Source organism: Molothrus ater, chromosome 3 (genome assembly GCF_012460135.2).
Source record: "Molothrus ater isolate BHLD 08-10-18 breed brown headed cowbird chromosome 3, BPBGC_Mater_1.1, whole genome shotgun sequence".
Lineage (NCBI taxonomy): Eukaryota > Metazoa > Chordata > Aves > Passeriformes > Icteridae > Molothrus > Molothrus ater.
This window is the reverse complement of record NC_050480.2, coordinates 21904661-21917990: the sequence shown is the minus strand read 5'-3', so window position 1 is coordinate 21917990 and position 13330 is coordinate 21904661. Positions and strand designations below refer to the sequence as shown.

Sequence of the window (13330 nt, the reverse complement as noted above, 5' to 3'; positions counted from 1 at the left end):
GAATATTTGCCTTTCCTTACCATGCCCTTGAAATGGAAACTGTGTGTCATTCCTTTGTTAAAAGAATCTCAGTAGCACCAACTTCTGTTGATATTTTTTCCCCCTCAAAGATACAGAAAGCTTTTAAAATTGTCTGCAACCCTAGTAAAAGAGGAGGTCTTTGAAATGGGGACGAGTCTGTGACTTCGTTTACTTTGGTGAAATATCATGAGTGAGAAATGATTAGAAAATACTTCAGTTCTCCTTCTGATGTTTGAGATGCAGTGGGGAGAGAAGTAGGTTTTGGATGCTGCCATCCAGAGACAGCAGAGCATGGCTGCGTTGCTACCCCTCGCAGCAGGGAGCCCGGGGAGGCTGGGTGCTGTTCTCCTTCTGCCACCTGATGACGCCTTGTTGCTCCTGATGCGTCATTCCTCTGCAAGAAGTCTTTGACTCTCTGACTTGATCTTCACTGCTCCTTGTCTGTTCAACCCAGTGTTAGGTAACCCCAGTGCCACCAAGGGAGAGACGCCCTTTAGGAGTTTCATTTTGCAGCCTAAATATTTTGCTATAACTGTATGTGAATATTTATACTGGAAGCTTACAATGTCTGCTGTAAATAAACAATAAGGGCACACTCTTGTTCCTAGAGGAGGGTTGAGCTTGTGCTGCTTGTGTGGCTGTCTTGCAGCTGGTGCTTTTCAAGCACATCTGTGTTCTTAGGGTTTGAAAACACTTAATTCCTGGGCAGGGTGACTTGAAGGCAGAGGGTTCCAGCTTTCTAAGGATGCAGTTTCCTAAATGTATATACACATATATGGTTTGTTTTCTACCCGTAACCAAATGGAGCTTGCTAGGAGTGTAGGTGCTATTTAGTGCTTCTCTCATTGTTGTGTTTAAAGTGCTTTCAGTAGAGGTGATGCACTGCTAGCAGAGATGCTCTTTGCAGCTGTAGGTGTTCTTGCCTCTGCAGCAAACCCATCCACACTTTTCTCTTTAAATAAATCCTCTTTTTTGTTGTTGTTACCCTAATTTTAGAGATCTATATCCTCAGTCATTTTTTTGCTAAAAAAAAAGACTGGTTGTCAAGTCTGTATGCTGCAGGGGTTTAATTTTTAAATTGATTATATAATTTCTTTTTAAGAGTGTTCAGCATTAGATTTAGGAACTATAACGAGAAGTTTTGTTTGCTTACTCCTGTGAATCCTAAATAAATTCTGATTACTTTTTGCTTAGGTTTTGCTTGTAATGGACACTAGAACACAGCAGACTTTTATATTGAAGGTGAGTAAAATCTTTTATTTTATGGCCTCTGAAATTACACCAGCACACAAAGATCAGTTTGTATGTAATTTATAGAGGTATCCCTGCAATATATTGTTGTTATGGTAATATATGTTAAGTGCCCTGGAATTCTTTTTGTCGGTGTTTGGTTGCATTCCTTTTCTTTCCTTTCTCTCTAACATCCCTAGTGCTCAGATGTGCTGGTTTAGTCACCTGAGATACTTCTGGTTATTGAGGCCAACACCTTTGCAGGCTTTGGTAAAAAATCACACATTTCATGTGCTGCTTTAAAACATCTCTAAAGTCTTGGTGGCTCAGGACTTCTGACAAAGGTGAAAATTCTCCTTAATCTAAGCACATTGACCGCACTTTGTGTTTGGTCTTTTTTAACTGAGGAATATCCTGCTGGCCTAAGTGGGTTCTGGATGAAATGTACAACTGGCCTTCTTTAAATTTGTTTCCTTATGTTTTACATCAGTAGTCTGAGATAACTGAGATAACCCACTACATTTCTGTACAGTTATTTGGTCAGAATAAAATTTTTTGCATTACTCTTTGATGTTTCAGTAAGTGTTCAGCTCAAGACCCGAATGTACTCAGAGCATTTGTGATGCTGACAACTGGTTTAGTTATGAGTATTGTTTTTGTGGCCATTTACTTCAGGCTCCCCTTGACATGAATTCCACTGCTAATGGCAGGAAGGATGGAAAAAAAGCTGTGTCCCAAACATGAAGCTTTAATTACTTGTTAACATTTTGCTTCAGATCTGGCTTACAACCCACCTTAACTTTGTGCATCGGCCTTTGAAATTGTATGTGCAGGATACAGCAAACCTGTTTGTTTCTCAAGAAGGTTCGTTTGTGAATATTTTATATTAGAACCTCACATTATCTGCTGGCAGATAGGGTAACATTGAATTTCCCATGTAACTGCCTATGTTTATCAATATTGTAATAGGTCACACTATTGACATAATTTTTTTTCTCTTTCTCTCTCCCCTCCCTTCCACCCTCCCACATCAATTTTTTCACTTCTGGCAACTTCATCCCTGCACTACCTCCCAAAAATCATTGCCTCTCAAGGAGACTAATCCTTTCCTTTCCTTTTTTATTGAGGTGGTTGCTGTCTTTAGTAAAGTAAAATGGAAATGTGAGGATTACCTGTGAGGCTAAGGCATTCTTTTGTCTTTAAGACTTGAATTGAATTTTTTTAATAGTGTCTTTTGGTCACGCGCAAAAATAAAATTTTAAAAAAAGGTCACAGGGAAATAACTGAGTGTCATCCTGATGACTTAGTTTGAGAGAGATTCTAATAAAAACATTGACCCATGTAATTGATTTTAATGGCAGCTTTGTGCCATCTTCTGTTCTCTGGAAACGCGCCAGATGCCATCAGCACAGCCTCGGGGGACCGAGGGGCATAGAGCAGCAGATGAGTGGTTTCTCTGAAGCCCAGAGTAACTCGGATAGATTAGTTTGGTTGATAAACACAGAGCACAGCAGGCTCCAAAGGCAACTGAGGGTACAACTGACCTTTTTGTTCTCTGTCAGGGTCTAAGGAAAAGTAGTGAGTGCAGCAGGAGCAGAACGACCATCATCCCCCGCTGCGTGCCCAACATGGTGTGTCTGCACAAGTACATCATCTCTGAGGAGTCTGTCTTCCTTGTGCTGCAGCACGCAGAAGGTTTGTCTCTCCTTTAAGCATATTGTTGAAAAGAATCAAAGGTTTTTAGTTTTAATCAATGGTGCACTTCATTGTCAAATGAATCTCTCATACATCCAGTTAAAATATTTTAGTGTGGCAGAGAGGTGTCAGGTAAGACACCCCACTCCGTTCCTCTGTCCCTCCCTTTTCGCCTCTTATTCTGCAGTGGATCTGATTCCTGCTTCAAGTGGCCTCAAATCCTTGAATTGTAGCAGTATTGAAGGCTTCCAACTGTTTATTTTCTACAGGAGAGGGAGTGCTTTGGCTGCAACAACTATCTGCATTATTTACAGTTAGCTCTCAGAGATGAAGTCTTTGGCTACTTTTGTAAACTTTAACTAGTAAATCTTTTTAGCATCTTCTAGTTAAAATGACAAGTATTTACACAAGAATTTAATAGCTCTGCTAAAAACCATGAACATTTTCCTGTTGATTAATATTGCTCTGATCTGGATTTTTAAGAAAATAGCTAGTGGCATCACACAGGAGTTCAAAGCAGAACCACAGAGTTGTGCCTTCAAACTATTTATAAAATTCCTGTTAAATGTACAGGGAACAGGTGGCACAAAATAATTACATTTTGATTTTTTTGTCTAACACCTGGATTTAAATATTCCCTAAATGTAATTACCCATATTTGTTTAGAATGAGTGCAGAATATAAATTTTGGGGTTGCTAATAGTTATTTTTTTAGGAAATGTTAATAACTCAGACAAAATGGATGATGTGAAGAAACTAAGCTGGCTGATAGAGAAGATAATTTTATTACATTGAATATTATTTCTTTTTCCCCCTAATAACTTAGATTTTGGCTTTTTCATGAACAATTTGTCATATGAGGCCAGCTAAAGCTAGCTTTACAACAGGAATGAATGTTTCTGCAATGTGTGACTTGGTTTTGTCATGAGCACTGATGCAGGAAGAAAAGCCTCACGTTGCAGTAGTGCCTGATGGTGATCTTGGGAATTTACAGTGCTGCTCTGTACAGTGCAGCACTTTTTTTGAGGTGTGTATATAATAATAGACACAATAATTGGGAAATTCTCACCTGGGCTGCAATCTCCATATAAGCTGTTATATTTTGTTTAGAGAAAAAGTATTTTTAAATACCCACAACCAAATAAGCTCCAAACCAAACAAAAAATCTCACCCACAACCCTTGTCAGATACCAGCTGCTCTTAAGACTAGCATAATTACATAATTATAATTTAAATTACATATTTCTGAAGTTTCTGAAGTCCTACAGTTTTGCTCTTCTCTTTAGGAAGAGCAAAACTGTAGGACTTCCTTGAGACAGCTGGAAAAGTGAGTGGAGTAGTAGTGGAATTTTGTGGGAGAAGTGGTCAGATGTAAGAACAAAAGTTCTAAGGAAGGCCTAATGTGAGCAGCTGACAAAGACAATCCTCTGGAAGTGTTAATTTTTTTTGTGATAACAGTAAGAAAAATAGAGACATTGCATGAACAGAGCTCTTTCATTTTCATGAACCTACTGTCTGGGCTCAGAAGACACAAAAGGGAAAGGAAGAGTGATATATTCTGTTGTAAAGAGGGGTAGCTGGGGTACACAGTGATGAGTAAATTGCCTGAGAATGTATTCAATAAGTGTATTGCAGATGTAGGGCCTGATTCCAAATCCCAAACTGGGGCAATGGCCACTGCTCCTCACCCTGCTGTGACACTGATGCTGGAAAGGGATTCAGGAGAAAGGCTTTTAACTCTGCGTGAATAAAGGATAAATAAAAATAGGGCTGAAGTTATGCTGCACTATTTGCAGAGTAGTCTTGCTCACCCCACTGATGATGGTCTTGATCAGATCAGTCTTATGTTAGTAGTACTCATTCTTTAAATTACAATGATAATAACACCAGGAATCCCTATAGACAAACCTATCTTAAAATGTTGTCCATCTCAGACTAGATATGAACAGAGAAGGTGCTTGTAGTTGATGTTGGGAAAGGATAAAAATTTCTAAGACAGTACTTCTTAAGTAATAGTCTCTTGAAATTTTATTTAATAACTTATAAATGATCTAAATATTCCTACTCCAAGTAATTCTAGTAAGCAATAAGATTGTGCCAGTCAAATTTGTAAGTGGTGCTGATTTATGATGTTAGGTATGTTAGCTACACCACTGTGAGTTTGAAGGGTAAAATACTAATTTAAATGGGTAGTGGCTCGTATTGTAGCAAATGCAGGGTTTTAATGTTATGAATGGACAATATTTGTTTGCTAAGCTGCTCACTGTTTCCTGTTCATGGTAGATTTTAACTACATTATTAAGAGCAGCACTGTTAGGTTTTGTGTGGAATTTTGCAAGCTTGACCACTGACTCCAGAGGTAAATCATGATGGTGTAACATGCCTAGAGTTGGTGAGTGGGGTCTTGGGTTCTTTTAGAGACTTTTCTCCCCTCCACAGTGACAGGCTTCAAGGATGCATCAGAAGCACAAAAGTCCATAAAGTTATCTTGTAGCTTTTTTGGAAAGCACTTGCCAAGTTCTAGTGTGGGAGAGAGCCAATCTGATGTTAATAAGGCCTCACTTCTTCCTGGCACTATTAACAACTGAAATTTTAGAAACAGATGCTTCAAAATAGGCTGGGGGGCTTCCATGGGACATCAAAGTTTAAGTGGCTGTTAGAAGCTGTCAAATCTCTTTAAGCATAAACAAGCTGGAGTTCCTATCAATCTGGAGAGCACTCAAGAAACTTCCTGCTGAAGAGGCTTGCTGCACGCAGCAATTGATAGACAACACCACGGCAGCGCTCTGGCTTGCAAAGCTGGGGATTTGTTGTTAGGAGAGGAGATAATGCTAGCTGTAAATATTTGACAGCAATCAGAAAATGTAGGGAAGGTGATATGCTCCTTGGCAAGTGACTTTTTCAGGAGGCTGCTTTGGAATAGCAGCTTTTGCTCAAAGTGCATTGGAGCTTTGCCTAAACTAGCAAACCTTGCAGCAGAGATTCACCAGCAGCACTGGAAATACAGGACTGCAGATGCAGGACTCTGGTGCTTGTAACTACTGTCATGTTGGAGATTAGGCAGGAGCTCAGCTTCCTGTTCATGTGGAGCTGCAGCTCTACTGTGCCTGCCTTTGGGATGCTGTGGCATATTGTTGTTGTGCCATGGCAGTGCCTGTGTGTCTGCTTTGCTTTTGGCCTAGGAACTGTGCAAGCCCCACTTTTTGTAGCCATTGCATTAGCATGGTGAAGTTTACCAGTAGGCATGTCTCTGTTGCCTAGAGGAGGCAGTGATTCTTTGAAAACCATGGAATTGTTCCTTTTCCAGCAAGGAAGGTTATTAATTCTCATGAGGTGCATGGTTTATGATTGGAAGTCCTGGCCATACACAAATCCTTATGCAGTGATGTAGAGAGTTGGGCCCAGTTTTGGAGAATAATTCAAGCATATGTCTTTCATTACTGTATTTTTCTTCCCTATCACATTACAATTATTTGTAAGCCTGGGTTGTTCACTTTGACTTTGTTTGGGATTTCCTAAATACAGTGACTGCTGCATTCTGAGCTGCATTCCAGTTCTGCGAGAATTGCAGTACTTCATCCTTGGGAATAATCTCATGGGCCAAGCTAGCAAAAGCTATTGATTTATTTTGAAATACATCTCCTTAGCCAGTCTTTCAGGATGTGAAACTGAAATGGGAAGTGTCTGATAACTGGGTAAGGAAGAATCCAACTGGTCGTGAATTTTTCAGCTGGAACAAAAAACATGTTTAGGAGATAAATTTGCTGATCTGTTAGGTTTTGTTTTATTCTGTTTTATGTACTATATAGTCTCTGTATTTTCTTTTTGGTGTTCCTACATCAAGTGCTATTAAAAAAGCTGCAGAAATGTTTGAAAGAATATAAAAGATTTCTAGTCAGCTTCATCACTTGGTCACTTTATGCTGAATTTCCTGTTGATTATTTTGAACACTAACTTTCTGCCTTTAGAAGCAAAGGTGTAAGCTCCAGAATACTGGAAATGTGGTAAAGTATGGCACTGCTAATAAGAAATTTTTCACTGAATAACTGCAGAAGAATGTGGAACTTGATGATTTTCATGTGCTTATAAAACCAGAAAGACTGAACTAGGCTGGTTGTAGAATCAGTTCATGGTGGAAGAAAACAAACGTAATAATTAGTCATGTTAATAATAGAGTTCTGAAATGGCATTAAACACTAATAAACTTTAGCTTAATACTGTAGCTTTTATAGTATTTAGTCTGTTGGACTATCTGACAGTGACTGAAGCTTACTTGTTTGGATTGATTTCTGTAATTTTAGTTTTTATAGATTCCTGATACTATATTAGCCTGGTTTGCTAATGGGTTTTCTTGATCTTACACAACACATGGGGAGAGGGTGAAAGATTATTAGTATGTCATTCATAAAGGCATAATTACATACGCAGATACAAATATCACTTTTGTTTGACCCTGGATTGAATGTTTTCAAAAAGGAATGAAATTGTTGTTTTTCACTATAGAACACAATTATTGCATGGCATTTATTTACGTATTTCCACTTGACCAGGAGGCCAGTCTTGAAATATTTGTATTTTAACATATTTGGACATAATTTTTGTTTTGTTTTGTTTACTTGTGTTTAACTCTTAAGTTGAAGTTGCAGTAAGTAGTCATTTCCAGTGTGGTTCTTAAATACAAGTCATGAATAACGAACAACTTCTTTTTGAAAACCTAAGATAATAGATTTGCAAGAACAAATGAATTGTTTCAGTTCTCCCTGTTTTCACAAGTGGACAGTGGTGAATTCTTGAGCACTGTAAAAATAAAGAGATTTCTTTTTTGTCTTTTGCAACTTCTGTGTTTACTGAACCTCTCAAATCTGCCAGTGATTTTTCCGTGGATTTTTCAAGTATTGATCCCAACATGTCTCTTTTTCCTTCCTTAATCTTTCTTGGGTCTCCTTTAAGCTGCAGTAATCCAAGTAGAAGCCCAAATCTAGTGGAGGCTGCATGAAATCTTGCATGAAGTGAGGCAGAGGGAGCAGAAGACAGGAGTTGTCCTAAGAGCAGCTGAACTTGTCAATAGGTGAAAAACTTCAGTTGTGCAAGGATAATTCTTGCATTCTTCCTATTGTAGGCAGCCCAGCCCCTTCTTATCTTATTTTGTACCCCCTACCAGTGTAGGGGTACAAAACATTTGGGTCAGTGAGAGCCATTCAGGTGTCACATGTAAAAACCCACCTGGTGTCCAATAATGACACAGGAAAGAGATGCGACAAAAGAGCACAGGAAGAAGGTTTTGAGCTTTGTCTCCCTGGGTCAAAGCTCAAGGCAGGCCTCTGTTAGAAAGACCTTTTCTTACAACTTCCTTCAGAGGAAGCACTGATGGTGCTCATAGTTGCATTAAAGCCATACCTGGAGGCTGAGGTGGTGTTGTGCCAGGCACTTCCCAAAGCTCCAAAAATCTTCTGTGAGTCTTCATGGGTCATGGTCTGTGAACACGCTTTGACATCTGAGGGTTGTGTTTTCAGAATAAATTTGTGACTAAACACTAGTAATACGTAGATGAAAATATTTAGCTTGTACTAATTAATCATTAATGCAGGTGGGATGGGGAGACTATATATTTTTTTATTAAATAGTGTGTTTTATTAAATGCAATAGGTGGTTCTCAAATTAGATTTTATTGTTTGGCATGAAATGGACATGGATCATTCCACGCCTAGTTAATAAACTGGGCAAATTAATTTTATTAAAAATAAATTATAATAAAAATAATTATTTTATTAAATTGGGTAAAGTACTTGAAGTAGTTTAATTGAAATTTTAAAGGAAATTAATTCTTATGGATAAAAGTGTGAAAAGAGGATAAACTCTCACATATGTAAAAATTATGTATTTTTTCACTCTCTTTCTCATTCACTTTTCTGTTTTTTTAATCTCCCTGCCATTTTATAGCAAAATATGAATAAATGTAGAAGCATAACATTAGAAAAGAACTGCTGGTGATTATGGGATGGACAACTCTTATTTTCACCAAATCAGCTGCAGTAATCCTGAAGTGCTGTGCAAGCTGCAGGGCTCCGAGGGCAGGCTGCCTTTGCCCTGCTGTGTGACCTGTTGTGTTTAAAGCAAGTGGCCTCACCTGAAGAGCCTGCAGGGGCTCCCTGCTTCTCACAGGACTGAAATCCTCCTGTGAGGCAGCTCTGGCAGGGCCAGGGCCCTCTGTGTCACCGGCACAGGGCCTGGGGTCACTTGTGCCCAGGCAGGCTCGGAGTCAGTCCCTGCCCTGCTGCTCTGCTGGGAGGGACCCAGGGGCTGTGCCTCGCTGCTGTGGCAGGGCACACTTTGGGTGCATATTTTAAATGCACCTCTGGGTAAGAATTTAAAGTGCTTATGTTTGCAGTGGTCAGTATAGCAGTTCTTGCTCCTTTCTCTGTGAGCATTGCTTCCCTTTGCTCCTGTTGCTTTTCCTGGCATCCTTTCTCACTGCATTCTAGAAGGTGGCAAGGGTCATCCTGACCTGGTGCTAGCTCTGTTTGTATTTAGGGCAGAAACCAGGGTGATTAACAGACCTAAATTTTCATTTTTACCATTGGACTCAAGCTGTTAGAATTCCCTTTTAGTGTTTTTAATATACTTACTTTCACCACAACCAGTAAGATATTTTTTTCCCCTTGAAAAACAAGTCTTGTCTTAGCCAGGGGGATGGAGGGCAGGAAAACTTCACATTATATTATTCAAATTAATTTTTTAAAGTGTCAAGGTTTTTCTGTCTTTGATAAGTTTTATTTGAAATACCTGGGAGTATAGAAAATCTGTTCCTAGGCAATGATAAATAGTTTCTTCTTTTATTGTACTTTTAAAAGGAATTTTGCCTGATAAAGAGAGTGTTAAAAAACCCCAAACTATTAAAGAATGTATTTTGGAAAAATATAAAATTCTATTTTATCCAAATAAGTAACAAAAACCCAACAAAAAACCCACCAACTTTGCAGATGCCCAGTGGGATGGATACTTATCTTTTCTTTTACAAAGATTTTGTTCAAACTCCTGCATTTTCCAGAATTTCTGTACAGTCTTTGAAGTTGAAATGTCTTGACATGGCATTTCTCCCTAAGTTGTCAAAGGAGACTTGATAGCTTTAAGCCGAATTCTTTGGCACATACAAGAGGTACAGTAACTTCCTGATTTATTTTGCTAAAATTACGTTTTCAAGTCTGTGAGCTTTTTTTTAAGTCTGTGCAGCATTTGGAAACATGAAGAGTCCTGGTTTGTATTTTTTAAATGTAACTTATTTTTGGAGATCCCGCTTTCTTAGATGCTGTGAAGGAGCTGTTTGCCTGTGTAACTTAAAGTATTGATAAATCCTTGTGTGGCGCAGCAAAGCATAAAAACCTTTTTTTGAATTCTAAAGTAAATAGAAGAAGTATATCAATATTTAACTAAAATCCCCAACTTCTTTGAAGACAGACACGGACCCTTAAAATATCCAGCTATTATGGTAATTTCCCTTACTGAACTTGCTGTTTAGTTTTCAGTCCATTTCCACTAATGCTGCTGCTGAGTTTAGAGCTGTGGTACAGAATTATTCAGGGTAGATAGAGGTGGTGATGAGCATTAAACAATTTGATCTTCCTTTGTTTTTGCTTCTTTTGAGGCAGCAGGTGGAGAGTAGTGACTACTTTGCAACTTGAGACATGCTCTGTAATGAGACTTTACTGAAGTTTAGAAATAAAAAAGCAGCAGTTTAATCTCAGATGCAGCTCTTTAAATATTTATGTAATAATCTACATGAAAAGCAAGTTGTGGTCCCTGTAATTATTTCCTGCTAGGGTAGCCGATCCAAATAACTCCGTGGACATAAGGGTATAGTGACAGTGAGTATATTTTCCTGTTTCATAAAAAAAAATTCTATTTTGAGTGAAATTAAGAGATCCCCTCCTTTTTTCTTTTTTTTCAGGAGGGAAACTGTGGTCTTATGTCAGTAAGTTCCTAAACAGAAGTCCTGAAGAGAGCTTTGAAATTCCTGAATCCAGAACATCCAGTTCAACTAAAATTTACCTGGAGCAACCAACACCAACTCCTAAAGAAACTGGTAGCAGCACTGATTCCAGAGAAAGCTATGGGGAGAGCATGCTGAAGGTGGTCCCACTGAGGAGCAGCCTGACACCAAGCTCTCAGGATGACAGCAGTACCCAGGAAGATGGTCAAGAGAGTTCCAAGTGGATGGACTCAGCATCCAGCTCAGAAGAAGAGTGCACCACTAGTTATTTAACGTTGTGCAATGAATACGGGCAGGAAAAAATTGACTCTGGCTCCCTAAGTGAGGAACCAGTGGCTAAAGCAGAGAGTGAAGGGCTGCACACCAAAGAGAGGAGTTCCTTGCAGAGGTGCAGTGTTGTTGGCAGTGACAGCTTCACCTCCCAGATTGCACCTCAGGAACGAAAGCTGTTCATTGACGATGCCGAGTCAGAAATAGCCAGCCCTACTAGGATACTGGACTCGTTAACTAGATCCAAGAACAGCCCCATGGAGCTCTTCAGGATAGACAGCAAAGATAGCACTAGTGAGCTCCTGGGGCTTGAGTTTGGAGAAAAGTTGTATAACCTGAAATCAGAGCCTTTAAAGCCATTGTTTTCTGTCCCGGATCATGACAGAAGCTTGGATGCCCTGGAGAGCAAGATGGGAGTGAAAGCTCATGACACTGTGAGCAGGGGTTCAAATGACTCTGTGCCAGTCATCTCCTTTAAGGATGCTGCTTTTGATGATGTGAATAGCATTGATGAAGGAAGGCCTGATCTCCTAATAAACTTACCAGGCATGTCTGATGAAACAGAGGAGCCAGCTGTGTCAAAGCCCACAAAGTTTACAAAATCTGATAGGGACATGTCAGAAGTAAAGTTGTTAGAAACACCTGATGTCTTGCAATTAAATAATTCTACAGAGCCATGCAAAGCATTTGATCAAGAGCCAAATCATGTGGCACCAGAAGTGGGCGATCCTGCCCACAAGGAAGCAGATGAGCAAAGTGGTGTCACTCAGGGAGCTCTTGGGACCCTCTTTTCATCTGACCAAGAGGTAGGTGCTTCAGAAGATGGGGCTCTGTTCCAAGAGCTTGGGGCCTGCTCCTTAAACATGGCAAGCAAAGAAGAAAGTTCATGTGTTTCCAGCCCGCTCTCAGGTGCTCCAGAGGTTAGCTTGGACACAGACGTGCTAAGGAATGAAGGAGTGTCGCTGTTTTCCAATGAAACTGAAGACAGCAGGAAAGAGGAGGCAGACTCAGCTATGTCACCAGCAACTGAAAGTAAAAAGACTGCACCAAAGAAGGAAGACAAAATAGCAGGAGCAGGGCAGAAGGAAATACATCAAATTTTTCAGGACCTCGATGAAAGATTAGCGCTAACCTCCAGGTTTAATATCCCAGAGGATTGCATTCAAAGATGGGCAGCTGAAATGGTGGTAGCCCTTGATGCTTTACATAGAGAAGGAATTGTGTGCCGCGATTTGAACCCAAACAACATCTTATTGAATGATAGAGGTCAGGAACTTTTGCAAATGCATTTCTTTTTATTCGCTGTTGCTTCCAATTAACTGAGTAGGCGTTTTATCTTGTAATTAGTATCTTCATTTCCTGTCTAGAGCTTCATTATCAGTGCAGCAAATTCACCCCCAGTAATAGCTTCTAGTACTTAATGATGCCATTATTCTTAATGATACTGTTTTTAGCTACAAAAGGAGTAATTACAGTTCACTTCTGCAGAAAATGGAAGGGAAAAATGTTTTGATTTCTCCTGTCGTTTTGTTTTTAGGACACATTCAGCTAACGTATTTTAGCAGGTGGAGGGAGGTTGAAGATTCCTGTGACAACGATGCCATAGAGAGAATGTACTGTGCCCCAGGTTAGAGCAATCACCTACAATGTTTCACTTGGAAAGTAGATTAGCAGCTTTCATTTTCTCATGTAGTCTCTGTAGCATACAGTTTGAGATCATGCAATATCTGAGTTTTCTTTGCTTCTTTTCCTTAATGTCTTAAAAAGCTACAGGGCTCATAACTGCTTTATTGTTGAACTGTGGTGGTGTTTGTTATGTCATTTCCATAACGTGTAATTGTACTGAATGTCTTGTTTAAGCAAGTTAGAAATGTTCTGTTTTCTTCCAGTTATTTCCTGCGTGTAAGTATATCTTGGTAAATGAAAAGAGCAAATTAGGCTGAAAAAGTTGCACTAAGACCCTTAAAAATATAATAATTTATACATGCAAAGGACATGGGGGGTTGTTAGAGGTGGGGGGAGAACACCACAGAGGTTTGAAAAACACAACCCTAATAGGCTCAGAGATGCCTCTGACATTTTTGATGAGCTGAGTGGGCTTTGAAATAGTTTAGAGAGCTCTTTCCT

The 13330-nt window shown here is 39.5% G+C and overlaps 1 protein-coding gene across 1 annotated transcript in view; it reads left to right on the top strand.

Annotated features, from left to right (window-relative positions):
- Positions 1-13330, top strand: part of RPS6KC1 (ribosomal protein S6 kinase C1) — an 85086-nt gene that overhangs the window by 54284 nt on the left and 17472 nt on the right. Inside the window, exons 10-13 of the mRNA XM_036380488.1 lie at positions 1216-1263; positions 2814-2946; positions 10892-12469; positions 12741-12830. Of these exons, the coding sequence (XP_036236381.1) occupies positions 1216-1263; positions 2814-2946; positions 10892-12469; positions 12741-12830 (1849 nt within the window). The remainder of the gene's footprint in view (positions 1-1215; positions 1264-2813; positions 2947-10891; positions 12470-12740; positions 12831-13330) is intronic.